Source organism: Poecilia reticulata, chromosome 9 (genome assembly GCF_904066995.2).
Source record: "Poecilia reticulata chromosome 9, P_reticulata-male-v2, whole genome shotgun sequence".
Lineage (NCBI taxonomy): Eukaryota > Metazoa > Chordata > Actinopteri > Cyprinodontiformes > Poeciliidae > Poecilia > Poecilia reticulata.
In genome coordinates, this window is record NC_088838.1 from 31,121,021 (window position 1) to 31,148,728 (window position 27,708).

Here is a 27,708-nt window from a genome sequence, read left to right on the forward strand (position 1 = left end):
CTACTAACGCACACTAGATGGCAGCCACACACAGGTTCAACCCGTCATTTTGAATCGAGAAAATCCTTCATGTGAACAACAAGGTGGTCATTTTTAACTTTAGTTGGATCTGACCAATTACATGAACTCACCAACAGGTCATATTTGTGCTAATTTCTGCTCTTCTGTTTCAACTGTCCTTTGTATGAAAATTACTGATTAAACGGTATTAACATTACAGGAGAACAACATGATCTGTCAGTGTGTTGAAAACCTTAAGAGGATTAAAATGAACAGTTTTGCTTGTGTCCAGCAGATGGCACACCTGCTAAAGACGTGGAGTTTCTTCAGCAGACAGTTTGTTTGAACACCTGTGTCCACAAAGACAAGAGACCAACTCATATCTGACCTGCTAATCTGCTGCACTCAATCCAACTCAGTCCACCGTGTGTTGTGACTCCAGGTCACAGGTCACCAAATCTCTGCAGAAAGGCAGACCTCTGATAAATCAGCTTATTATAAACCTATTTGCTCACATGCTGCGCTCTTTAGATCTTGTCAGAGTGAATGCTTTATGCTCAGAGAACTGAAGAAGTCAAAAAGGCATGTTCTAGAGTCACAGAGTATTAGTCCAGGTACTGTTATGCTGCTTTGAAATCGACTGATTCAATGGGCCCCAGAATAACGACACAGATTTTTAAGCCAATTTTAGGAGCGGCACATGTCTGAAACTCATTTCTGGTGCGCCACATCAAAGTTAGAGGAAAATAGAACTTTTCCTCTCGGATCCCAGCTGGGGTTTTGGCTAAATGGACATGTGGCAGATGCTTTGATCTAACAAGCCACTGGATTTGACGGCAAGATTAGCTTTTTAGATGATGACTTTATGGCTTGGCTTCAATGACGGTGGGTCTGCAAACGGTGATTAGAAAAATCCACGCAGAAACACGCTCACTTGCACACACACACACGGAAACGTGCACATTTAGAGCATGAATGAGTCTGAGAAAAGGCATCAAATCACACACACACGCACACACACACACACACACACACACACACACACACACACACACACACACACACACACACACACACACACACACACAAAAAGACAAATTAAGCCTTGTGGTGATACATAGCAGGTTTTGTGCTTTATAATTTGGGTGTGGTGGTGAAATAGCTTAAATCCACACACCAGCATGACAAACAAATTCCAAACATTGGCTAAAACTGTGCCAAAAATCCAAGATTGGCAATTCGTGACGATGTCCAGCCCAAACTGCAGGCCTTCCTGTCTCTGGCTGCCTGACTCCTCACCTTTCCTTGTCTCTTGCAGAGCAGGGAGTTGGCCCGCGAGCTGGTGGAGCACAGCCACAAGGGCATGATCCTGAGCAGGGAGGAATTCGAGGAGAGGAAAGCAGCTGCAGAGGCTGCAAAGACTGAACAGAGCAGCGTTTTCTACAGCAGGAGCCGCCCAAAGTGAGTTGGCTTCTCGGCAAGGCGTGCTATCTGAGCGACTAACAGGATGCACATGAACCACCTGTCAGTTTCACCAGTATCTCAAATTCTTCTCCTATGTCAGAGAATTGCTTGCATAAGTTTGGGAAATACAAAATCACCCAGAAAGAGTTTGGACTGTTTGGTAAATGATACAATTTTACTCAAATGACAGATAGAAAAACCTGCCAACGCCAGACAAACAGCACTGTTCGAAGCTGGACCAAATCTCGACTCTTGGTCAGATAATGGTCGTTCCAGTTGGTGCTGTGGTGTTTTTCCAGACCTGGCTTCCAAATTTGCCTCTAGAGATTGTGGGTGAAGATGCAGGGATGCCTTGAAAGTTTATGATATAACTGGTTTCTTGGTAGTCGAAGCAAGATCTCTGCCTGAGTTTTGTTCAGGGCAAGTTAGATTCTGTTCCTGTTTGTGGCGTTCAAGGACAAAATCACAAGACGTTGAGGTGGAGTAGAGGAAACATCAGGGTCTCATCTTTGCATTTTCTAAATGCCATTCTGTTCACAGTCCAGATGGATGGATAGATGGAGGAGAGGGTCTTCAAATCCAGGCCTTAGATGGACTCTGGTCCAACACACCTGAATCAAATGACTGAACTTCCTCTGCAGCTCTCCAGAGTTCTGCTAACGACACGAGGAACGACGCTAGAGCCAACAAAACCTTTAAAAAAACACAAAAAAGCTGTGAAATTTAATGGTGAAATGTCTTGACAGATTTTTCTTCCTCCATTTTATTTGAATGTTCCTGTCTTTATGAGACCAGTTTTGACAACTAATCAAAGTTCATTGAATTCTGTCTGTTTCCTTTTTTTCTTAATCCTTACTTTTTATATGTAGAAGAGACGTCAAACGGGAGCATTTTATCATCTCCCCTACACATGTAGACAGGGTTTTTATTGGAGCACGGTGTCTAAATTCATCTCAAAGTTATTAGCGCAAACAGGCCAAAACACATTCCTGCTAAGCGGAGTTTCCAGCAAACTGCCCTTCAGAGGAAAGTGATCACACAGATATTGTTCTCAGTTTCCACACAAACTTGTGGTTGTGATGTTTTCTTTGATGACAAGCCAGAACAGACAATTAAGAGCACTCACCACACTCCCCCCCTACACACACACACACACACACACACACACAGGGCTTCAGAGTATCCAAACATTTACCTGCGAGGTTCTGAATCTGATTGAACCCTCAGATGCTTATCCAAACGTGCAGATGTCTCAGCGCTGTCCCCCGCCCTTCTCCCAGAAACGTCTGCGAACATCAGTGACACTGGTGAAATGGGAGCCTCCACACCTGCAGTTACAGTGATATTAGGGCTCAGAGCCTTTCATCTTGTCCCAACAGGATCCGGGGAAATGTTGTGCGGGAACATTGGGATGTTGTATACACACAGCAGTTTGCTCGCTCTCCAAGATCTACATCCACGCGGCTCCTTTGAAAGGCCCAGATCGTGTTTGTGAGGTCCTAACGCAGCTTGGAATGCAGTAAAACAGATTTCCTGTCAACAGTCACGGGTTTTAACGGAATATTACACTAAAAACCTTTGCAGACATTTTAGACGTTTACAGGAATTTACATAAGAGGAAAGGAAAAGAGAGGAAGTTGGCTTTTCTTTCTGTGATGCTTCAAACTGACTTCAAACTGGTGAATCATTTAATAATAAGAAGACTCATTTTTCCAGAAAGTATTCAAGTTTTTGAATTCATTTATGTATCTGTTGTGCATACAGAACTTTGTCAGTAATCAGTAATCCATTTGGGGCTCACAAGTAGAAGTGTTGCTTTTTGAGAACCTGGTTTCTTCAAAAAATTGAGAAATTTTCCTTCTGAACATCAAACTGAAAGTGTCAGATTTAAAACAGCTTTTTAACTCAAACAAAAAATAATCTTAAACCAGTCATGCAACATTTTCTGGTTCCTTGCTATTTAATTTTCTGGACAGAAATTGTAAACTTGTAAAAATATCCAACACGGAAACAATAAGGATAGATTTTTTTCTAAATCACAAGTTTTCCAAGATTATTGTTCACACAATGTACAATCAAATGTGAAATATACAAGAGACCACACTAAGATATGCTGAAGAACTTTGTTATATTAAGGGCTCACAAGTAGAACAACTACTTTTTTCAAAATTTCAGATTAAAGTGGTTTGAAACGCCATTCCTAATATTCCAGTGTAATTTGAAGGCCCACCGAAGCTTTACACACTTTAAATTGTGAATTTTAACGAGTCGTTTCAGCTCAGAAGTTTTTATTTTAGAATAGACGGTTCAAGTCTGAACAAAACCTGACAGCCCTATTGGAAAAAACGACATCATTGGATGTTTTACAGGACTGAACAAACTGCAGTAAGTGAGATTTTTGATTGGTATTTTACAGCCTTGTGTTGACAATCAGAAAACTATTTAAACTGAACCATTTTTTTAGAAAGATGAAGATGAAGAGGGATTTTTCTCAGTGAGTCCAAACATGCATCCAAAAATAAGAAATAGAGTTTGAGAATGGCCTAGCCAAAGTTCAGAGATAAATATGTTGAGTCTGGCAAATATTGCAAAGTTAAGAGTTCTGTGTTTCTGCCTGTTGCAGTCTTTGTTATGAAGCGATATTCCTCTCTGCAGACTTTTGCACCTGCATGCATATCGTCTTCTTTGCGCTAGGCAGCATACTGTTTTGAGAATGCCATTCCCTTCACTGTGGGCCTTAAACTATTCCTCCCAAGGCACATCTTTTTTTCACAGCTCTGTCACTGTTCTGTGTTTCCCCCCTTCCTTTCTCTTCTTTTCAGCCTCCCTGTGCTTTCTCGGAGACCTTTAGTGCCTGCAGGTGTATAAATAGAGCTGTTTTCAATTAAGGGCTAACCTCGCCTATAGCGTGCATCTGATCAGTGAATGCCCCTGCACCTGTGGTAATAAAATACCTCGGGGAGTGGAGATGGTGCGCTGAATGCTAATCAGATGTTGCCCCGTTGTTGCCCTGTCTCATTTTTAACGACAACATGCTCCTCCTGACAGCTCGGCTGTGAAAGGGAGGCAAGGAAGGGAGGAAAGAGGAAAAGGGGGTGGAGGGGCGCGAGCAGCACACCACAAAAAGAACAAACAAAAGAGCCGGTGCTCTCATCAAACATAAGTGAAATCTAATACACGATTGAAAACGGAAACTTGGATGAATGGGACGCTTAGTCAGTTGTGTGGTTGTTTGGGTAGGGAGTTGTCAGAATGAGGGGATTGTTTAAGAAGTGCTGGCTTCAGGTTTGGCTCCAATCTCAGGTGGATGAAGTATCTGGTTCCAGAACTTCAGAACACAGAACTTATTTTATCTGACATTCATGGAAACACTAGATGCTAGCAGCTTTAGCAGCTTTAGCAGCTTTAGCAGCTTTAGCAGCTTTAGCAGCTTTAGCAGCTTTAGCAGCAGTGACTCTCAGTAAAGCACCTGTCAGTCACGTTACCTGCATTTCCATAGATCTTAATACTGTGCAAATTGGAATTAAGAAAATAAAACACCTGATGGAAACAAACTAAGTTAGTTAACCACCATCAAGGGTTGATTCTGTTTTCTCAGACCTCAGCTTAGTTAGCTTTATGTAAAGACTTTGAATTTGAAGTCTTCAGTTTTGTCTCAACCAGGAACTAGAGGACCGGAGAGTCGGTGCAGAGCAGAAGAGAGGCCTCTGTTTCCTCCGTTTCCTCTGTTTCCTCTGCGCTCTGGCTCAGGCCCAGAAGTCCGTGTCAGCACAAGCAGCGACCTGGCGCGCTCACGTCGCTCCTGCGCGGCTTCCATGAGGCTCCCTGCGAACTCCCCACCGTTCCCGGCCACAGTCACGCTCATTGTCCATTGTGCAGTTACGTTTTTACAGTCCGCCTCAAGAATTCTCCGCCTCGCGGCTCTCTATATTAAAAGCGAAGCTATCACTTGCGGTGCCAAGGAAAACCGGTGCCACAAGCGCACACAGTGAATGCATTTCTCTGCCGGACCAACCTCCAGATGCGGCGCAAAAATAAGATTGTGGATGTGACTGACATGAGAAACCTCACGAAGCCGATCCCGAGCTGGCTTTTTTTTTTTGGAGGCCAGATCCCCCTCCGCCACCCTCAATGGCCGCTTCGCCGGCGAGGGCCCTTGGGCAACCAGGTTGTGCAGTCTCTGTTACATGTGCTGTCAGGCCAGTTGCCTCCCCTGCACTCTGTGATTTTGGACGGCTGTGTAAATTTGGATCCCTCTCCCCTGCAAGCGCTGCTCAGAAATACACATCCTGCCAGGCTTCAGCTCACGACCACATCCTTCCATGCAGCACACGCGTATAAATACAGCCCAGCAATAAGTGGGTGCAAACAGATAATAAATAACAAATTGGATGTTTCCACATTTTAGACGCATTTCATCTTAATGACTTGTTTAAGGAACCATCTGTCATTGCTTGTAGGCCGCATGTAGGCCGCCAGAAAAATAACAACTGTTTTTGACTAAGTAATACTGAATCACTGCTTGCTTGTTGTTTCTGGAGCTTTCAAACAAATCTGACTGAAAGGTTTTACTTAATGTGGTCTGTTGTACATTTCATATTCGATTGTGCGTTGTGTGAACATTTCCAGCTGCCATTAGTGTGGATTTGACCTGCAGCTACTGCATTTTATACGAAAAAAACTTACTTTGATCTTTAGTCATAATCACCGTGTATTTTGCCGATAGTGAATAAAATAAAGCTCAGCTTTGAACTCCTCTTCGTGTTTTAGATCAACAAAGAAACATCTGAGCGATTTATTCAGCAAAATTCCAAAGTGCCACTCAGAAAACAACAGGCTAAATAATTATAGAGGGGTGATAAAACAAAAAAAATATGTCTGCAGAGAGGAGCTATGTCCTGGATTTTCCCCCCATCCAGGACTTGTACAAGTCTAGTGTCTAAAAATGGGCAGCTGACATCTCTGCAGACCCCACACATCCTGGACACAAACTTTTTAGACTTTTACCAGATTATTGCTAAAGATAATTTCTTCCCCAGACTTTCTCTCTGATGAGTGATCAGCTACTCTGCTGTGAAACTATATAAGCATATCTGTATATTTATTTCTTCATACAAAATTGGTATAAATAAATGTGCATTATGTTCCTTTATATATTTTTATTTCTCCTAAAGTTTAACTTTATATCTGTGTGCTGTGGAACCAACTCAAATTCCTTGTTTCTGTACACAATGTTGACCAATAAAATTGATTTGAATGCACTATAAAATATAAGGAAACATTAAATATCCAGGCTCTAGTTTAGTCTGAACCATATTTAGATTGGAGCTGATATTTTGTTAGAAATCTTTCTTCTTTTGTTTTTATTCAACGTCCACTTAATTAGAGAACAATGCTTTGCTGAAGTTTCTAGCCCCTCAAACTTTTCCCCAATCCTTCAAACGTCAGTGTCTTTCATAAGGAATTTTATCATGTATGTGATTCTGAAGGGGAAGGAAAAGAATAACTTTTTTAACTTTCTCTCATATAACTTTCTCTCAGCGTTGGGACTCAGTTCCCCGAGCGAACACTTCAACAGCTCAAGCTCAGTCAGATGGAAAGGACTCTCTGTAAATACTGAGGGGACCAAGCATGAGTGCAAACCATAATCGATTAGATTTTGTGGTTGCTATGTGCAAGAGCTCATTCATTTCATTTATTTATTTCGAACAGACATTAAAAACAATCAAAAAAGAAAAAGAGAATGAGACAAACTTAAGAAATAAAATGTAAAACTAATTATTTTGCCCATGTGACAGGCAATTTTTATATTTTCTGTTCGAAAAGGAGCAGGTAGAAGATACACCTTACAATATCCTGCCCCTTTCATACTTGTCAATGTATTATCTGGACGCATCAACATTTTGTAAGCACAAAGGAGTTTCTGCAAGGCACATTAATGTTCTTTACCAACTCAGCACTTTTATTTAAAGCAAACCTCTGAGGCTTTGACATTCCGACATTGTTTTAACTTCAGCCTCCAACATCTTTAGCCTTTCTATGAAGCTAGCAGGCAGAACTGTCAGCTTCATATTTGCTCTTGTCCAGGCTGTAGTCAGGATGGTTGTGACAGCCTCCAGGAGCAGGATCTGCTGCCCAAGGTCTTTTAATGACTAATTGTTTGAATTTTTTTGGAATCTATGCTTGTGGTTTTGGGCAACGAGGCTGAATTGAGCCTGCTGAACAGCTGCGCCCGTGTATAACAGGAGCTAAGAAACGGACCTGTAACAATGTTGTTCCTCGGGTGAAATTCTTCTCTAATCAGCAGCTGAAATGGCTTGAAAAATACGCTTAAATGATTTCATATGAGCTGCTTTGGATTACAATGTAAGCTAATAAACTGATGAGGAAGAAACCGCAATGCTGACATGTGCTCAACAGACAGTCGTTCTCAGACATGAACTCGTTCTCTAGTTTTAGGACTCGCATTTAGCCTAATTTTCTTTTTGTGTGCTTTAAAGTTACTCCTAGTTGAGTGGACATTTTTATGTTTCTGTCTTCAACAGCATCGTAAAAGTTAGGTGGAAAGAGAAAACATCAAGTAGTTTTGGTCTGGTTTCTAGTGTGAATATCTTAGTACACTGGAAATAAAACCTGTCTTCAGAGTTGGGTAGTAACTAGTTATATTTACTCAACTACATTTACTTGAATAACTTTTTTGAAAAATGTACTTTTACTGTCTTTTAACTTTTACTTGAGTAATTTTATTACGAGGTATTTCTACTCTTTGAGTAAAATTTCTGGATTCTCGAGCCACTGAATGAAAAACAAACATGTTTTAACCAAAAATTCACCAGACTCAGACACACACCTGCAGTTCTTGTTAAAGTTTCATCAGTTTTTTATTGAAAGAAAATGTTTTAGAACATTTTCCGTTTGGCTGATTTTGTTATTTTTTGTTCCTTGTCAATTTTGATCCTTAATATACCAAAATTTCCACTTAACTTTATATATTGGTTCATCTGATGATGTAATTTTAAAATATTAAGTGATTTGATCTGTTAGTACTTGAGTAAACTTTTCACTAAATATTTTTTTGCACTTAATTTATTGAATGGTTCCTTTTACTTTCACTTGGGTAAAAATGAAATACTGCTGTGAACTCTGCCAACCTCCGACTGTCTTCGGCTCCAGGAGGATATATTCATTTGTTTTAAGTCAATAATTCCTTAATTCTGAATAAAAAAAACAAACCAGTTCCACTGACGTTATTTTCACTTGTAACTTTTTTGTCAATATTATGGTATTGCTGATTTAAAACAAGCCTCTATATCTTGCTGAAAAGTTAGTTGTATGTCAGTTCTGTCTTATTTTAAGTGTTCTAAGATATTTGCAGTAGAAACTAGACAGAAATACATTGTAGAACTTTGTGTTTTTGCAGTGTTCTGCTTTTTGTCACAAGAAAGACAATAATTTCTTTGGTCCCTACTGAAAGCCAGCGTCTAAAGCCGGCAGCGCAGGACGTGCCACCTCCGCTACCCCAAAAGCCAAGGTGGCTGCAGAGCTCGAGGAAAGCTCAGGTAGAATATCCTGTGTGTGTGTAAGCGATACGTTCAGTTCATTGTAATCAGAGGTGACAGAGGACTTCACAAAGAGCTCGAAATAATGTAAATTGTCATGCTGTGTGGAATTTCCCTCGACATCCACCAGCCCAAAATAATATTTTTCAGAAGGTTCTCTTTCCCAAGCACTCCAAGGAAAAAGAAAAAGATTCTTAAGAAGTCGCTGTTTTCCTAAGAGCTGCATTGTCGAAGCTGCAGGAGAAAGAAGGCTTCAGTCTTTTAATCTGCAGAGCAGAATAAGAAATTATTGCAAAGTGTAACATCTGTTCCCCGTCACGACATGAAACCCTCACAGAAAGCACCCGTCGTCCAGTCGCTGGATATTTATTTGCAGACAGAGAGCTACGAATTAAAGAGGAATGTCAGCCCCTCTTCCCTCAAAGAACCTTTTAATGGCATTCGATTAATTAAACTGGGAGCTATTTGCTGTTGCGAATAATCACATGTGTGATGCAGGGAAAAAAATGAGCGCAGATCAAATGTGGCTGTCAGGTTAGATGGAATTGCAGTGTTGCAACATGCTGTGCAATATCAGATTTCCTCAGCGTTCCCTGTCGTAGGTGTTCCTCCTCAGATTTGTCGTTGACGTCGGTAAAAAGATGAAAAACCAGCCCTGCTGTTGGTCGCTGACACTTAGGTGAATAAATGTTACGGGGTGACAGATTGAAGTGTAAACAGTACTAAAAAATTACTGCAGGCACTTATGAGGGTCTGAGGAAGATGGAACAGGCAAAACTTTGTTTGAACACTTTATCTCCAGAGGGAAACTCTTACTTTTGAGGAATAAATAATAGAAGAAAACTCATCAAACTAGTTAAAACTTCATTCAAACGCCCAACAGTTTACAAACTGGTCAGAAACTGGAAGTGTGGTTCCAATCCTCAGAGATCATTAATGGGATGTGCTTGTGGCTCTGAAACAGGAAATAAACAGTTATAAGTGTTGCTATAATTATGCATTGTGCCATAAATACACAGGAAACCCAAAACAATCAGTTTTACTGTCAGTGACTGGCTGCAGCACAGCCAATCCAGGAGCGCCGTTCATTTTCTTTGGTGCTGATTAGCTGAAGCCCCAAGAGCGGAGAAAACGGAGACCGTAAATGTTAGCTTCTGCTAAGGCGGTTTCTGCTCTGCTTGTTAATGCATAGTAAGGTATATCTGGTGTTTAAACTGTAAAATCAAGCAGGTATGAGTATTTTTAGAGGAGGGGTGTGAGGTCCGAGATACGGGGGATTTGACTACAAACCTGAGTAATTTAACTTCTGTTCATTGTATGTACAGCGTTAGCTTAAAGCTTCCTTCAGGGGCCCAGAGCATCTGCAGAAGACTTAGCATCTTCTCTCTTCAGCAACCTTCAGTTGTCTTCTGCTCGATTGCTAGCTATATGCTATTATGCTACTGATTTCTCCTGTGCGGGAAAATACTGCAGTTTTTCCACACACGTATACTCAGAGAATGAACCAAGCAAAAGTGTTTCAAAGTATGTAAACACAAAACTGTTGGTGCAATTATTGGAGAGAGTAAATAGTTTAAAAACTTGATTTCAGGCTCAGGAAAAAGGCCTCAGGGATTTGGAACGAAGTGGACTGGAGTGTTTATACGCATGTAAACAGCTGCAAAGCTCCCACAGCTGGTCGCCCCCAACAGAGGCGCACAAAGCATTACATAAACTTCATCTGTAACACACACAGTATGGAACGCCAAGAAAACATCAGACTTATTGGCTACTTTTTTTTGGTTTAGCTTTTTACGGTTTAGAGATGATAACATTTACATTTATATACGTAAAGTGGAGAGATGCTTTTTTATTAGCATTACTGTCCAATGCCATTCTGGCCTATGCATTTTTTAATAATGTAATAATTAATGTATATAAAATACGTATTTATATGTGGGATTGTTTAAATAAAACTGTAAATTAATCTAAAAAATGTAGAAATGTTTCTATAAATATGTTTGATTAAATACACAAAATGATTAAATGTGTGAATTTTATTCAAAACATAAATTAAAATAAAATTCATTGTGTATGTCTTTGATAAATTATTAAAGACTCTTTTATTAGAAACAGTTATTTTTATTTTTTCAGACGTACCCGACATGTTTCTACTTCCATCTTTGTCTTTAAATTAAATGTGTTAAAATCATATCTAATTGTTTCAGTATTTGTTTGAACACCCAGTCTCTTATGAATACATGAATAAAAATAATCTACACTGCTCAAAAAAATAAAGGGAACACTTAAACAGCACAATATAACTCCAAGTAAATCAAACTTCTGTGAAATCAAACTGTCCACTTAGGAAGCAACACTGATTGACAACGGGGACCCTCGTCGGGTCAATCAGTGTTGCTTCCTAAGTGGACAGTTTGATTTCACAGAAGTTTGATTTACTTGGAGTTATATTGTGCTGTTTAAGTGTTCCCTTTATTTTTTTGAGCAGTATATGTAGATATATTCATACACAAAAAAATCTCATTATTCTGGCAATCTAGAATAAATAAATAAGTGGGGATCCCAGCATATCATGAGAACTGAGGACAGCTTTCAGAAAGGGAATTTAAACAGCTTCATTCTACATTCACATCTCTCAAGCATTTTGAATTTTCTGTATTTCCTGGATCCCTGTGAAACCAGACGGATGTTCTGAACCAACAACACGACAACAAGTAGTTTCACCTTCTGGTTTGTAGAAACGTTTCTCTTGCAGGACAGACGTTCTTCTTGCCTACGGGTTGTTTCCACCAGGCCAGATGACGGCTGTTCAACTCCCTCCTCATTTTCTCCTCATTTTTCCTAATGATGTTGCCCACCTGCCTGACCACAATCCTAAAACAAGACGCTTAGAAGGCCGGGCTCCTTAATGCCGAGTCATTAGGAACTAATAACCATCATTTCATCGTAACTTCCTTGTTATCCCTCCTAAATGAGGCTTGATAAGAAATTTGTTAACGGACGGAAATCTCCACATGTTTACGGCGGCGAATCGTTCGCCATCTGTGGCTGTGTGCTGCTCGTGCTACTGGACGGGGTGACCCCGGTTCCTAGGCTCCTCAGCACCTGTGTTTACTTTGGGGCCTCGGCCCCCGTGACCCAGCAGCAATCCTTCACTCACTCAGAAGACGGAGTGAGGTTTTAGCCTCCAAATATGTGCCGTCTCTGCACTTTTACCACCGTGTGATTCCTCTAACACTTTCACAACGAGGCGCAGGCCAAACCTAAAGCGCGAGTTACAATCCTCTTACAAATGTAACGACTCTGTTCCTTTACTAATCCAGGCTAAAATAAACATTCGGCTGTTTATCTCTGCTTGATGTGGCACTTCTGGAATTCACTATGAAATTGGAAATGTCTGATTTTTGGACAAACATAATTTAGGAAAACGCACTCGGACTCCACACACTGAGTTTCCATTGCACTGCAGATACAGAACTGTAGATAAAGATTTGATGCACAATAAAGGTGGCGATTATTAATAGAGGTCTTATGTCTCGCAGTCAGTACAAGGACTCAAATATTTTAAATATTTATACACAGTTGAGTCAAATATTATTTATACTACAGGGTAAATTGGGTTTAAAGTTATCTCTCCATCCTTCCAACTTAGTTATTTTGACCGGAAGTCCATCCATCCATCCATTTTCTTTCCCCCTTGTCCCTCAGTGGGGTCGGGAGGGTTGCTGGTGCCTCTCCAGCTAACGTTTCGGGCGAGAGGCGGGGTCACCCTGGACAGGTCGCCTGTCTGTCGCAGGGCAACACAGAGACACACAGGACACACAACCACGCACACACACACTCACACCTAGGGGCAATTTGGAGAGGCCAATTAACCTAACAGTCATGTTTTTGGACTGTGGGAGGAAACCGGAGTACCCGGAGAAAACCCACCATGCACAGGGAGAACATGCAAACTCCATGCAGAAAGACCGGGAATCGAACCCAGAACCTTCTTGCTGCAAGGCAACAGCTCTACCAACTGCGCCACTGTGCAGCCCTTGACCGGAAGTAATATTATTAATTAATTAGATGTAATGTTGACATTTTGGGAGTGATGGTTACCTCCAAGAATTAAGAGTCCATGATGAAAAAGCATTACTAAACGGTCTTAAACTTTTTTCTTTGGACTTTTATTGCTTATTTAAAAATAAATAGCAATTTATTTCCATTAAAGTGTCCACTTTTTTCATTTTTTAAAAACCATGTCGCGGTCAGAAAATGGACTGAAATTAGTTTAAAATGTGAGTTGAAGTCCTTAAATCAGCCTGTGGCTTTTGGATAATCCAAAACGGCTCCAAATAACAAAAAAAAAGCCAACAACTATTTTAAAATGTAATTGAATTTCCACAACAGGATGAAATTACAAGTACCACAAAATTTTATTTAGATCTATTTTCTTGTCACAAAGTTACAAAGATAGTTTCCATCCTCTTTTTGCTAAATATTTGTATTTTTCTTTTTTAAAAAGCCCAAAATCATAATAATAAGAACATTATGATTCTTTTAAAATAATACATTTGCTACAGGGATATTTATTAAAAATTATAAGTTACTGTGAAACATTTGTGGCTCCAAATGAATCTTATGTGTCTGAACTGAGGGGAAAATGGCTCCTTTGTTACAAACATTGCAGACACTTAAAGAATGATGAACATTTTAAAACATGATAAAAGTACTTTAGCTGTGAAGCAAAGTATTAAAAAGTAGGTGGGGGTTTTATGTCTGCATCCATCTTAATGGATAATGTTATAAAAAAAGATATTAATTTGGGATTTTTTCTAAAACCACAATGTTAATATCTGCTTAAATTCCCAAAGTTGTAAAATAGTGAGATGTGAAAAACAGACACAAACGACACATGTAAGCGTCATTGTCCTGATTTAGTTTATTGTACTGATTAAAAATCAGCAACTGATAGGTAATCTGTAGGTGATCACCTTCTCCTTCATCGTGAGCCGCCTCCAGCGGCCCGTTTGCAGGCGTCAAGATGTCCGCTCGCTGTGGATCTGATGAATGTTGTGTACTGTCCGCCGTGGCGGCGCGCCAGACTTCTGTTGCTCGTACCGCACTGTGAACTGTTCAAATATAAGTGCCAGTGTTTTTTCAGGTGCGGATCCGTTAGTGTGCGCCAAAATCCATGTTTCTATGGAGACGGCTCGAAGCCAGGAGGAGAAAGCAGTCACGCAGTCGTGTGGTTTATAGTTGTGGATTTATGTTTCCCATGAAGAAAATTATGATAACGAGGAAAACGTTTAATGGTGAATTATATTTGGTGTTGATAGTTTAACAGCTCTTTGTTAAAAAGCATGTAATACTGTGTTAACAAAGCCAGTCTGGAAAAATTACGGTCACTTCCAACATTTAAAGGCACAGATTTATTTCTATTCATTGATTCTTTCTTTAGTTAATTAATAAAGTTGGAGCAGAATCAGAGCATAGCACTCTGAGGGGTTTAACATGTAAAGCCATCACATAAATAAAGAACCTTTAAGTCTTCATGTGACTTTTTCCAGGTTTAGAGAAACATTTCAAGCCGTTTGAGTGTTGTCTTTTCCAGGACACTGGCAAGTGCAGGAAAGGAGCTCAAGGATAACTTCCTGAAGGCCCTGGCAGAGCGAGAAGAGGCCAACCGCACTGGGAAAATGACTGTGAGTACATTATTACAGCACTCCAATTGCTACGTAATGGGATTCCCCTCAAATATTTCTGCAATTCCATTAGGATGGAAACAAAATCCATACTGTGTCAAGCTGAGTGGAAATGACCCTCCTCCCAGTTCCAGTCCCTCCCCAAATACCACCAAAGCCAGCTGGCGGCCCCCTTTCCCAACCATCAGACCCCCTCACTAAAACCACCTTGTTCTTAGATTAAACCACAAGGATAAATATTAAAGGGGCCTCATCCTAATCCTCACATAATATTTCAGATTTAAGGAATTTCATCATTCCTCTGTTTGGTCTATTTGATTTTACTCCACATCACTTGATTAGCGTTACTGTTCAAACCTCTTTAAAGGTGTTAAATAAGGTTTAAAAACTTCCTTTTCAACTTTGTCATCCTTATAAATATTGGAAAACTGTGTCTAAAAAGCAAATTCTGTGTGTTTTTACAAAACATTATGAAAATGGCCAAACTTCACAATGGAGACATTTTTTATTTCTAGTTCTGTTTCTTCTCATCTATATGTTGAACTGATTGCACAGAATAAAACCCTCAGATTTCACCCTGAACATGTAAAAAGTGCTGCGATTCCACAGCAGACTCTTGGTATTCGTGGCGGTTTAGGAACCACAACCATCGACGAATCCACAAACGCTGAGGCGCCATTTAGAAATGCTGGAAACTTTCTGTGTCAAACACCAAATATACATTAGCCTGCATTGATACGTACGGTGGAAACAGTCTTGGTTCTACCACAGAAGCTAACATCCAAGGTCTTCTTAATCTGCGCTCTCACAACCAATCAGCAGTAAGGAACATAAATGGCACTTCTGGATTGGCTGCTTTGCAAACACCAACCAATAGCGTGTCAAGTAGCAGTGAGTTGTTTCAGGTTTCCAACCTGCATTTTCTTTTACATTTTCTAGATATGCTTTCTGGAAGAAAAAAAAAAGCAAATGTGAATCCACATAAGCTGAACGATGACTAAGCGGGGTCCACCGTAGCATCCCCACCATCATAAACTATTTGTGGTTCAACTTTCTCAGCCTGGATTTGAACCTGATGCTACTGTGTGCAACTTTCTTTCAAAATGTTGACAAAATGAATTTGAAAAAACTTTTAAGACCTTTCTGCATGGAGTTTGCTTTCATGGGTTCTTTCTGAAGAACACAAATAATATCCAAAATCATATCAGAAGTTGCACCTGGCTGTCCTTCTGTTGTCCTGTGAAGAAAAACTGCTTTGTTAAACTCTGCTTCAATGTTGGTTGGATTAGTCAGATCAGTTTTGTTTAGGTTATTATGTGATTCTGCTTTCAATAAGTAGCTGTTTAGCTCAGCAAGTTGCAACAAAATAATGTGAACATCTTAAATTTTGACTCAGTGAAATCTGGGCTCAAAGCAGACGTTTAATCCGAACAGATTCCTCTAAGCTTTCACCATTAATCAAAATCATATAATAAAAAGTTTATGGACCATTAAGGCCTTCTGAGGGATGCTACTGAGAGAACGTCCAGGTGCTGCTGATAGGTTGATGGTTTGGCCTGCAGTAGACGGTGGAGCAGATGGCAGTTCTGATAAATGCCCACACTCCAACACACTCAGCCAGAAAATCCCTCTTCAAAGATCCTCTTCGAATAACAAAGTTTGTGTGCAAAGTCTGTCCGGGGATGTGGAGTTTTTCATATTTATATTTGGAGGAAATGTTCAGAGAATTTAAGAATATCTGGGGGGGGGGGAAAGGCTTTGGTGGTAATCAGGTTGATCTTAGTTTTGACTTGGGGCGATGAAGGGATTGTGCATGTTGTGAAGAGCATTGTTCTTCACACTGCATCAGTGCTGATGGACTTCAAATGATTCACTCCTGAGATGCGGGAGTAAAAAAAAGTGGAGTTTTATTTCACCTCCATTTACCCTGCAGGCTTAGCAGCCATTAGATCACATGAAGACAACAGTAGAAGAAGAAGAAGTAACACCAAAGGATTCCCCCGGCATCTTCACTGTGGAAACATAAACACTTAAAAACTGAAAGAGCTTCTGTTTTTATTCTTTAGAGATACATTTAAGTTAAATGATTAGTAGATAAACATTGCAGAAAATAAAAAAACAAGCCAGCGATTGCAATGTGTATCACCAACCTTGCTCTGCTGACACAATATTTTTCCAGCTTGTTGGAAGTTTCTTGGTTGAAAAATTGGATCTGGAAGATGATTGTTTTCCTTTGAGCCCCATTCGTTTAAAGTTAAAGCCACATTTGTCCGCTTAATGCTTCTTCTCTTTGAAACTGTTTGTGTAACAGGTAATCTTAATGCAGTTTGACGAGGCTTGACCTCGTTGGTATATTTACATTAGACAGATGTATTCCAGGCAGCGCTTGCACATGTGTGCAGGCGTGCCGTATCTTGTTTCAGGCATTTATTTTGTGCCGCAGGAATAGTTTGTGAAATTTTAATTGCAATTTGCCAGTAGGCATATATCAAAGTGATGTTTATACATATGTACAACATGTTCTGTTTGCATTGTAACAGCTGCAACAAATTGCAAACAATTATGATTTATGAAGAAGTTGAGTAACAGTAATTTTTTTCCTCTCTCCACTCAGAATCCACTTTATGAAATGGTCGAGGTAGCCGTGTTTATCTTTAATTTGATAGTAAGACCACCCAGCGTTTTAAAGATCCCTCTCTTTTCTGCCAGTTTTTTAAAAGCATATTAAAAACATGACATAAGCTCCTATCTGCTGTCCTCCTTGAACCACAGGATCCTTCATGCTAACACATTCCAGCTCCTCATATCTGCACATTTTTGCACTCTAATGGGAAGCAGTCGTTTTTACGACACATGCTTCCACTTTCCATATTATCTTTTTAATGTCTGCACGTTTTTGTTTCTTTGTGTATCTCATTCATAGCACTGCGCTGTACGTAGCAATGCACATCGATGGATGCACTAACAAAAGCAAAAGGAAGGGAAAAAGGTTTGTAGCACACTCAACACCTTGTGAAACTATTCACTGCTTCTTGAACGATTTTCCATTTTGTCATGTTAGAATCACAAACTTTCAGTGAGATTGTAAATGTTGGACCAGTTGTTGTGACTTCCCTCCTCATTTCGCCGACTTGATGAGGTAAAACAAGATGGTGTCAAATAATTTTACAAATGAAAATCTAAGAAGGGGAGGGATTTAGTTTCCTGTACTCTCTGTGTAAAGTTATAAATATCTGCACCATGTAGGAATCCTGATTAGTAAAAATGACAGATGACCAAAAAAAGACAAAAACAGGTCAAAGATGGAAAATATTCAGTTAATGTGACGGTTTTATTCCCATTATATGTCTTCAGAGCTCCACTATTCTATGAAGTCCTGACTATTCTGTCTACAGATTCCTCCACCTGAGCTGTGGATCTCCGCAGCTCCTCCAGAGTTACCCTGGGCCTCTTGGCTGTTTTTTTGCACACTGCTCTTCTCTTCCAACCTAAATGTTCTCTGATCTGGGAGATGCTCAAAGCTTGGGATATAATTTTAGAAGCGAGCGGTTCTTTAAACTTCTACACCTGCCTGAAGGTTCCTTGGTTTTTAATATGCTGTTTATTTTGCAAAGTATGTTTAATTACTAACTTTACAAGATAATAATTGTGAATTTTATCACCTTTTATTTGTTACACAGAACTACAGTATTACCTTAAATAAATTAAGAATGTGCCTTGAACTGTCTCTGTTTTGGCTTTGGTAGTGAAAGGTTGTTACTGGTTAAAATTATTTAAGGCAAAAATTGTTCTTATTGTGTTTATTTATTTTTATCAATAAGTCATTTTTCTCTTCCTGCATCTTGAGCTTCTGTTTTGTTGCTCCTTTATGTCAGTCTCAGCATTCAGAGTCAGGTTGAAGCCACACGTGTTAATACAATTGTTAGGCGTCTTTGTGACTTGCAAAAGATTGAAAGAAGTCTTTGTATGGAGTCCCATCTGGTCGCTTCTCTGCAGAATAGAAATTAAACTCCATGAAATCATTCAATCTTACAACCTGAATGCATTTGGTGTTTTTGTTTTGCAGTGAGGAGTCAGGTTTGGTGTGGACGAGCTTTCAGAGTCTGCCCTTTATTGAGCGTTGACTTCTCAGGGCCTGTTGGAAAAGCTGCTTCCCTGGCAGAAATCACTAAACAAACAAAAGCTGCACCTGGGCAGCTTTTGGCTTTATTTGCGCTGGGTAAGGCGTTCTTTTAATCAAATCCAGGTCACACCTGGACAGGATGTCTCAGGGTGTCCATTGTTGGGAAGTTCACATTTAAAGCTGGAGGTGTGGTGCCAACACCTGCCCTCTCCCCGGGTTGACAGCAGCTGATCAGGATGGAGACCGGAAACTTAAAGGTAGTCAGTGGTGAAGCAGTGAAGCTTTCCGTCGTCTCCAAAATGTACTTGATCAAAGAACAAGTGTTTACACAAACTACACAAACTACCACGGTACCACACAGCTGTTCATAGCAAACCCAAAATTTATACTTTATTATCTGTACCTTGTTTTAACCAGAAATCTCCATTTGGATCAGAAATCCTTTTTACACGGGTAAAATGGCTGCCCTTTTAAGTTCGTCCTTTCAGTTTGTGATCTACCCTTGTTTTCCTTCGGGATGCACCGATCCATTTTTTTCCACTTCCGATACCGATATCTGAGGTTTAGCATCACCCTATATCGATCTGATACAGATAAACGGTTCTGAACTGACGTAAAATGATTCTGTTTTAAATAAATGTACTGAATTACACATTTATTTGATAACTCTGTACCAGTGCAGCACTTTAAATACATCTATAACTTAACAAGTTTGGTCAAACATGTGAAAATAATTACGACTTTAATTTAATCAGGGTTGCACAGTGGCGCAGTTGGTAGAGCTGTTGCCTTGCAGCAAGAAGGTTCTGGGTTCGATTCCCGGCCCCGGTCTTTCTGCATGGAGTCTCCATGTTCTCCCTGTGCATGGGGGGTTTTCTCCAGGTACTCCGGTTTCCTCCCACAGTCCAAAAACATGACTGTCAGGTTAATTGGCCTCTCCAAATTGCCCCTAGGTGTGAGTGTGTGTGTGCATGGTTGTGTGTCCTGTGTGTCTCTGTGTTGCCTTGTGACAGACTGGCGACCTGTCCAGGGTGACCCCGCCTCTTGCCCGGAACGTTAGCTGGAGATCGGCACCAGCACCTCCTGACCCCACTGAGGGACAAGGGTGCAAAAAATTGGATGGATGGATTTAATCAGTCAGTGCAATTATGAGTGTAACAACCTAAACTGACAAAAACAATATGTTGACTACCTTAATGAAACAAACATTTCAAATAGTTCAGAAAGTGCAGTTAACAATTCTAAGTAAAATAAATAATAAAACTTGACTTTTCTCAGTCATGAAAGCATAGAATTAGACTGAATAAGTTACTGAGCCAGGAGAACATTAACTTTGCTGGTATGTGATTCACTGGAAGCCCTTGGATAATCTGCATAAAGACTAAAACACATTTACCAGGCTGTCAGTGGTTATCCAGCATCATGTACTGAAATCACACATGGCCTTTGACTTGATTTCACAGACCCTGTGTGATTTAAATTAAATAGATTATTTTTCAAAATGACAAAAAAATATATTTTTGGTCATGCCTATTAAATATTCATGACAAATCTTAAAGCTGCAGTTTGTAACTTTTACAAAGATGTTTTTCCCATATCTATTAAAACTATCACCATGACATTACGATACAAGACAGATCAACTCTAACTCCTTCACCTCCTCTTTGAGCTGCGATCTTAAGAAATCCACCTCTCAGGGTCAGGAGGAAGGTCTTAGCGCTGTCAATCATCCTCATGTACGCTGCTCAGATGTACGATTTCCAAGCCATCATCTGGGGCCATGCTAACTAGCCTTAGCATTGGAGGCAGGTTATGTTGTTCTGAACCAGCTGCAGCATGAGAGTGATTGACAGCGCTAAGACCCGCCTCCTGGCTCTGATTGGTTGTTTCTGATTGACTGGTGCATTTCTGCAGGTGGTACTGGCAGCACTGGGAGAAGGCAATGGAGCTCCATGATTTCACAGATCTTAACCTGTCACAACATGATGAGCATTTTAAACATGGTACAAAGTTTAAATATGTTAAAAACTATTTTTTTAACAAAAGTTATACTCTAAAGGTTTAAGATACTTTCACATATTCTGCAAAGATGTATATTTTTTCAGATAAATCAACAATGTAAGCATTTAATATAAACTAAATTCCTTTTTTTAAAAACTATTTACTTAAGCCAGTCTAACTGTCCACAAATGATTTCCAGTCTCCTACTCTTAGTTGTGGAATTTAACCGGTTGGTCTGCACAGCGAGTCTCATGCCCAGAGGGGACGTCCTGCATAAAGGACGTGTTTGTCTTTGGTCTGTGGACCCAGCGAATTCTGTATTGATAAGCTCCTGTCGCTATAGATAATAAGGTGGTCAGTCATGCAGCTCAGAGATCAAGTATAGCATTGAAATTAAAGAGGAATTCCCAGCCCTATTGCGTTTCAAGCCGTGTGTGTGTCCCCGCTGCCCAGTCCCTTTGTCCTTGTCATGGGCAGTAAAAACAACAATGGCAAGTTTGATTTCAAAGCAGCAGGACCAAGGTGGACAACCTTTAGAAAGGAAAGAGTCCTGCAGGGCTATCGTATGACCTTGACTTGAATGGTGTCACTGAGTGGAGGAGAGGTGGGGATAAGGCCCCAGCAGTTTGGAACCATCTATCAGGTGGACAAAAAGGACTTTTTGTCCCAAGAAGGAACCATTGTGATATCTGAGATCTGATCTAATCAGCATGTATTTTTCTCTTTAGCTCAACAACTTGACTCCACCTGCCACACATAAAGAAATGCCTGAGAAATATCCAGGAATAAAAAAGATAAAACAACGTTTTACACTTTTCTTGCTCGGTTCTTCAGTTGTAACGCTCTCTGAGTCACACCCCTAAGGTCCAAATGCCTTCAGTAACAGTAAATAGAGTCCAATTGCATGTAATAGTCTCAGTATAAATCCAGATTGATCTTGTGTTAGCTCAATGGGCTTAAACATGCAGTCAGAGCTGCAGTGGATTGGTTTAGATCAAAACATGTTCTTGTGTTAGAATGGCCCAGTCAAAGTCCAGATATATATCAAAATGAGAATCTGTGGGAAGAATAGAAATTTGTGTTCACAGATCCTTTCCATCCTAAATGATTTTTGAAGTATTTTGAAAGCGTAACGGGCAAAACTTTTCTTCAGATGTGCAAAACTGGTAGAGACAAAAGACTTGCAGCTGTAATTGAAGCCAAAGGCAATTCAGTGAAAGTTTGACTGATTGAGGCTGAGGACATGAAAATCTGACCTTCACATCCTTTCCTCTGATCTGCTACGTCTCCTAGGTCTATAAACACAGTATACAGCCAGGATGAATCTCTTAAAGCTCTTAGAAATACATTATTAACTCTTAGGATCTACGTCACACAATCACACAAGACGCCATGACGGCTTCTACTTGATGAAGTCACGACTCATCAAGTTGATTTAGAAACCAACCAGTATCTTTTCCCTTCTGACTGTCAGTTTGACCAAATCTGCATTAATTCGCTATTTGCTCCAGAGCAAAGATCTAGATGTTTACTGGTAGTTTTTTGTACATGGTTGCTAATGATTAGACATGTACTTTCTCCATAATGTGATATTTGACTGTATATTACAAGCAGCACTCTGTGACCATTTTTACAGTGAAATCAGCTAAACAAAAGTGATTTTAAGCTGCCAACTGTTTTTTCTTGGCAAGCTTTACAGGAGTATATATGTTTTGATATCCGTCATGGCAGAGTGGGAGAGTGGGTTGCTTTCTGAAGAGCATGACGCCGCGTACAGAGGGGTAATACCCAACAGAAACCAGAACTGGTACTGGTGAGGAAAAGCCTGATCGGTTCATATGTATTTCAATGATCTGGATAAGCAGAAAAAAAAAAAAACTTTTGTGCAAATATAGCTTTGTCTAATCTAGCTGCAGATGTCCTGACGCTGCTCCATCATGCAACAGCAGTAGCCAGGACAGGACAAACCAAACACACATCCAGACATAATGTATTCTTATTTCAGCTTTTTCACTCATTCTCTTGTTGACCCCTGACCTCGGTATGTTTTCACTCCATCAACCTATGGAAAGGCATGTGGGGAAAATATTAGGGCAGGTGAAGATTTCAGCTGGATGCTACCTGATTGTGTGTCGCTGCAGGAATGTGCACCTGCCTTACGGAGCTTTTATTATATCATCTCAACGTTTAGAAACCAGCACACTGCGTTGAAAGCTCAGTGATAAATTTGTTTTCAAATCCACTGAGGCTGACACGCAGCCGAAAGCAACGTACGTTAAACTCAGGCTTTCGGATCGCTCACTTTTGATTATTTATGTCTTCCCATTGAGAAGCAGCTGTTTGGCCAGTTAGGTCATATATTATTGACTGCTTTTGTTTACATATTTTCTATCTCCCATATTTCTGACACCAGCGATTAAATTGTTCCAGTTTCTGTCTGGATACATCGTCTTCTTGGCTGCCTGTTGGGAAGGGAAGCCAATGGTTACGTCGACTGAGTTAAACTTGAGAGATTCATCCGTGCTGCTGCATCCTCAGATGCGTCCACACACAGCGTCTTACACTGCAATGCATTGCAGAGAAGAAAGCCCATTATCTAAATTGCTGTGGATTCCAGACGTCGTGTAATTTAGAAAGTTGCTTGGCTCATAATAAGAAAAACTCATGGATGGTTTAGTTTTCCTTTGAAAACACTTGAATTGCTTCAGTAAAATCCCATTTTTCAGTTTCACTCCTCTTGATTTTGTTTCCACGACAAATGTAAAACGGATGACCGTCACAAAGAATCTGACTGAGCTGCTTATGTTAAATTTAAAAGGAACGGAGACCGAGGACGTTTTGAACATGATGATTCCTCAAGGTGACGTGCAGCTTAGCCAAGTGTCTGAGCTTGTCAACAGCTGCTCAGAATCTGCTACTTTAAAGTAATGTGAGCCACCAGCCTATGGGGAACATGTGAAACTGGGCTCTAAGGTATGTCTTGAAGCATTTTCTGCTGCTCCACTCACTGCGTCGACCTTCACCCTCAGACTCTCTTTTCCCTCAGATAGTGTGTTTTTTTCATGTACCAGAACTCTCCTGCTAATTATTTGGACTAATAAGTTCTCCCTGCAAATGTTGAAGGAATTCATTTATGGTGAAAACATCGATACCCAAACTTGGAATGAAGCTAAAGCGGATCGGCTCTCAGCCGCATATGGAGCGCATTCTTCAGAATCCTCTTTGTTTTATCACTGCACACTGGACGGCTTTGCTGTATATTATTCCACCTGAGTAAACACTGGACAGCATCTCTCCTACTTAGCGCTGTGCACATGTCTTCCAGGAGCGTCCCATGCATGCAGCCTTCAGCTGCTGGATCGTCCATCCCCGGTCTTTGGCCCAGTTACTGCCTCCCCTCCCCTCGCTTCCCGTCAATCCAAGAGCAAGTGCAGGAGTTTGTGTTTTAGGTCCGTATCCTATGAGACCAGCTGTTGTTGATGGACAGTTTCTCATCAGGTCAATGTTGGTCTGTCTTTTTTCTTCCCGGCTCTCAGTCGCACTGAAATGCCAAAGATTTGAGCTCATGGTTTAAACTTTCAAGCTTCTGAAATGTAGACAGGTTGGATTCTTTGCATATTTCCACGTAATTGTAATACATATTAACATGTGTGTGACTTTCTTGGAGGAGAGAAACACAGATGGTTAAGGTTTATTAGGAAACGCTGGAAGCTTCAGCTGGTTACATACAAGCTACCTGCTCTGAAGAAGACTTCACACTGTGATTATTTTAACGTTCATTTTGTATTTATTCACAGAAACCTCCACATTTGTCGGAACCTACAATTAATATGTGTAATACCTATTTTTAATTTATACAGTGAAGAAAAAAATCAGCACTTTATAATTCATACTTTTAAATTCATCGTAATTTCTTGGGAATTAAGAAGTAGTTAAATAAATTTCGCTGGAATCTAGTAGAAAGTGACAGAGCCCTCTGTGTTATCACTCTTCAAAATGGGAAATATACATTTCAAGGAGTAGAAATGGTTTTGGTCAGGAGAATGTTGCTGGAAGTAGCAAAATCTCCAAGGTTCCCTGTTAGGGAAACCGCAGGAGTGAGGCATTTGTGGTCACCAAATCTCCATAGCAACCATTAAATTAGGGGTCTCCAACTCCAGTCCTCAAGGGCTACTGCCCTGCAATTTGTACAAGCAGGGGTGCCAAAAAATTATCTCCAATTTTCTGCTGAAATAACATAAAATCTTGAAGAAATTTTCCATATTTTCCCAGATAGGTGACCAAGTTGATAAAAATATCGACATTTGACTATTGTGTTATTTTTCTTTGAATGCTTCGTGGCCTGATAATCAGCTTCTTGTTTTGCTCCTTTCTTATGTTTAATGTCTGTTTTACGTCTGGACCTTGAGTAAAGGAACAGTGGAGGCATGTAGAAAATATGCTGAGTGGAAGTTGGACGATGTTTGTGGTTTCATGCCTCAGCAGAAATGCCTGACATGGTTATTTTAAAATGTAATTCACTGAGAAACTCTGGCCAGCATCCTTGTGAGAAATGTTGAAAGCTAGCACAAAGAAACAAGGTGCTGAAAACGCATAATTCTTACCATAGGAATATTATTTATCAGTAAGAAATGGAGGATTGAAAAATAAAGCATTTGGTGGCTTCAAATTTGAGTGTGTGCGTACTGTGTGGCAGCATACTTCCCAATTACAACTTACAAGTTTTCTTCTCTTAAAAGTAGACTTTAGGTTGTGTATGATGAAAACACATCCCCTCCTCTTTTTTAAATTATGAAGAAAAGCTTATGGTCTGATTTTACTGGCCTGAATCCTTTTAACTTGTGGAACCAATAAATCATTTAAACAGAATTTGTCCGGCGATGTGAAGTAGGCTGGAATAGCTCCAAGAGCAATAGATGATGCCCAGATCTACGTGTTACTGACATCTATCAGTGTGGAAACGGCTACAGAGCAAATATAAAGAACTTTGCTGGTCTAAGCAAAAGTCAGTGTTCATGATTCAGGCACCGTTCAGGAAGGAGCTGACTTCTCTGCTTCAGAGATTAACATGTGTTGGTGCAAAATTTGCATTTCAACCACAGGATGAAAGCAAATAACCTTGTGAAAAAGCTGACTGGAGTCAGTCAGTTTCATTATCCACAGCGTGTCATGTCCTGGGCTGAAAAGCCACTCAATGTGGAGGAAGCCATTTTTCAAAAGGACTGCAGAGATGTTATTTGAGAACGCTATCCCAACTGAAGTATGGGGGCGGCTGCATCATGACGCTTCAGGACATCATGAGGAAAGAGTCTAATGTGGAGCCATGAAGTTAAAGCTTGGACACCAGTGGGTCTTCCAACCGGACAATGACTGTAAGCATAAACTAGTTAGGAAATAGTCAAAGGACTACAAGGACAGTGTTTTGGAGTGAAAACCAGTGGTGGAGAAAGTACTCAAAAAATTTACTTAAGTAAAAGTACAAATACACAGTCAAAAATGTACTTAAGTAAAAGTCAAAGTACCACATTAACATTTTACTTAAGTAAAAGTAAAAAAGTCCTGGCTTTTAAAAATACTTAAGTATTAAAAGTAAAAGTACTCGCTGAATGCATTACCTAATCGCTAATATCATTAAGTGTGCCAATCGTATTTAATTTTGATACATCAGAAATGTGTCATTTTAATTAACACTACCACAGATTAAACATGTTCTTATTGTGTTTATTCTCTGCAACAGTTTAGACTTAGATATGTGATTCTATGAATCATAATTTCAGGGATGGAAACATTTTGTCTCCTGTCCTGACATAGCATGAACTTCATTAGTCGTAGTCAAGACCACTGAACCCAAGACCAGCGCCCCGCGCTAAATGACACAATAACATTAAGTTTACCTATCAAAATTGGTTTTCAGATTGATCTGAAAGATCCACATTCCCATAAAAACACCTAGATATTAAATACTTAGAGCTGAAATATATTTAACCAGTATCAATTAAAACTCACTTCATTCTGTTTTGCTTTCATGGCTGTGCTACAATCTGCAGATGTCTCCTGCTATTCCTAGAAAAATAACGCCCTGGGCGGTTGCCCATATTGCATATGTCAGAAACCACAACTGAAACATCGCAATTAACGGTAAATAACGTTCAACTATGAACACTGTCCAACGGCGCAACAAGTAACTAAGCAGAATGAGCACCATGACTGTTTTCATCCTCCCTCCCACTGCGATGTTTGGTTCAACTTTTACTTATTCAGCGATTAAATGAATGTCTCTCTCTATATATATATATATATATATATATATATATATATATATATAGCTACCGCAGTGTACACAAGAACAAAGAACGGCTCTCAGTGAGGCTTCAGTCCTTAGGACTTAGTAAAGATCCGTCCAGAAGAATCGGATCGTTCCTGAATGTCATATCACTATATTGCAGACTTTGGTCACAGCGTTGTCCCATATATGCGACACCTCAGTCAACACCTCCACACAATAATTCAGCGCATGAGTGACAACGTTTTTTTATCAGATGCAACATGTGTCTCAGTACAGCTAGCTTTGCTAGCACAGATCTTACCTTTCTTTAAGCTTTCCTTCCAAGTGACGCTAAAAGTTGGACGAAGTCCCCACCGTCTGTGAAAGCGAAGCGCTGCTGATTTTACATGTCGCCATATCAATTTATGCAGCGCTATTATATTATAGACAAACATCTCCTCCCGCTCAGAGGAAACCACTGGCATGTCTGGAGCTCCGAGTGCGAGTAAAGGTGGAGCCGATGGGTGACAACAGACACTAAGTCACGTTATTGCTCGGATTTTACGGCGCCACCTTAAGTCCCTGAACTTCACATTTTAACGGAAG

General features: G+C 40.1%; 1 protein-coding gene and 1 long non-coding RNA gene across 2 annotated transcripts in view; one reads left to right on the plus strand and one right to left on the minus strand.

Moving 5' to 3' along the window:
* The window catches only part of LOC145552870 (uncharacterized), a 254,817-nt gene extending 227,746 nt beyond the window's left edge, over window positions 1–27,071 (minus strand). The window contains exon 1 of the long non-coding RNA XR_014088988.1: window positions 26,844–27,071. This is a non-coding gene — a long non-coding RNA (uncharacterized LOC145552870). The remainder of the gene's footprint in view (window positions 1–26,843) is intronic.
* Window positions 1–27,708, plus strand: part of cfap299 (cilia and flagella associated protein 299) — a 78,338-nt gene that overhangs the window by 667 nt on the left and 49,963 nt on the right. Inside the window, exons 2-3 of the mRNA XM_081610910.1 lie at window positions 1,319–1,461; window positions 14,623–14,713. Coding sequence (XP_081467036.1) covers window positions 1,319–1,461; window positions 14,623–14,713 — 234 coding nt within the window. The remainder of the gene's footprint in view (window positions 1–1,318; window positions 1,462–14,622; window positions 14,714–27,708) is intronic.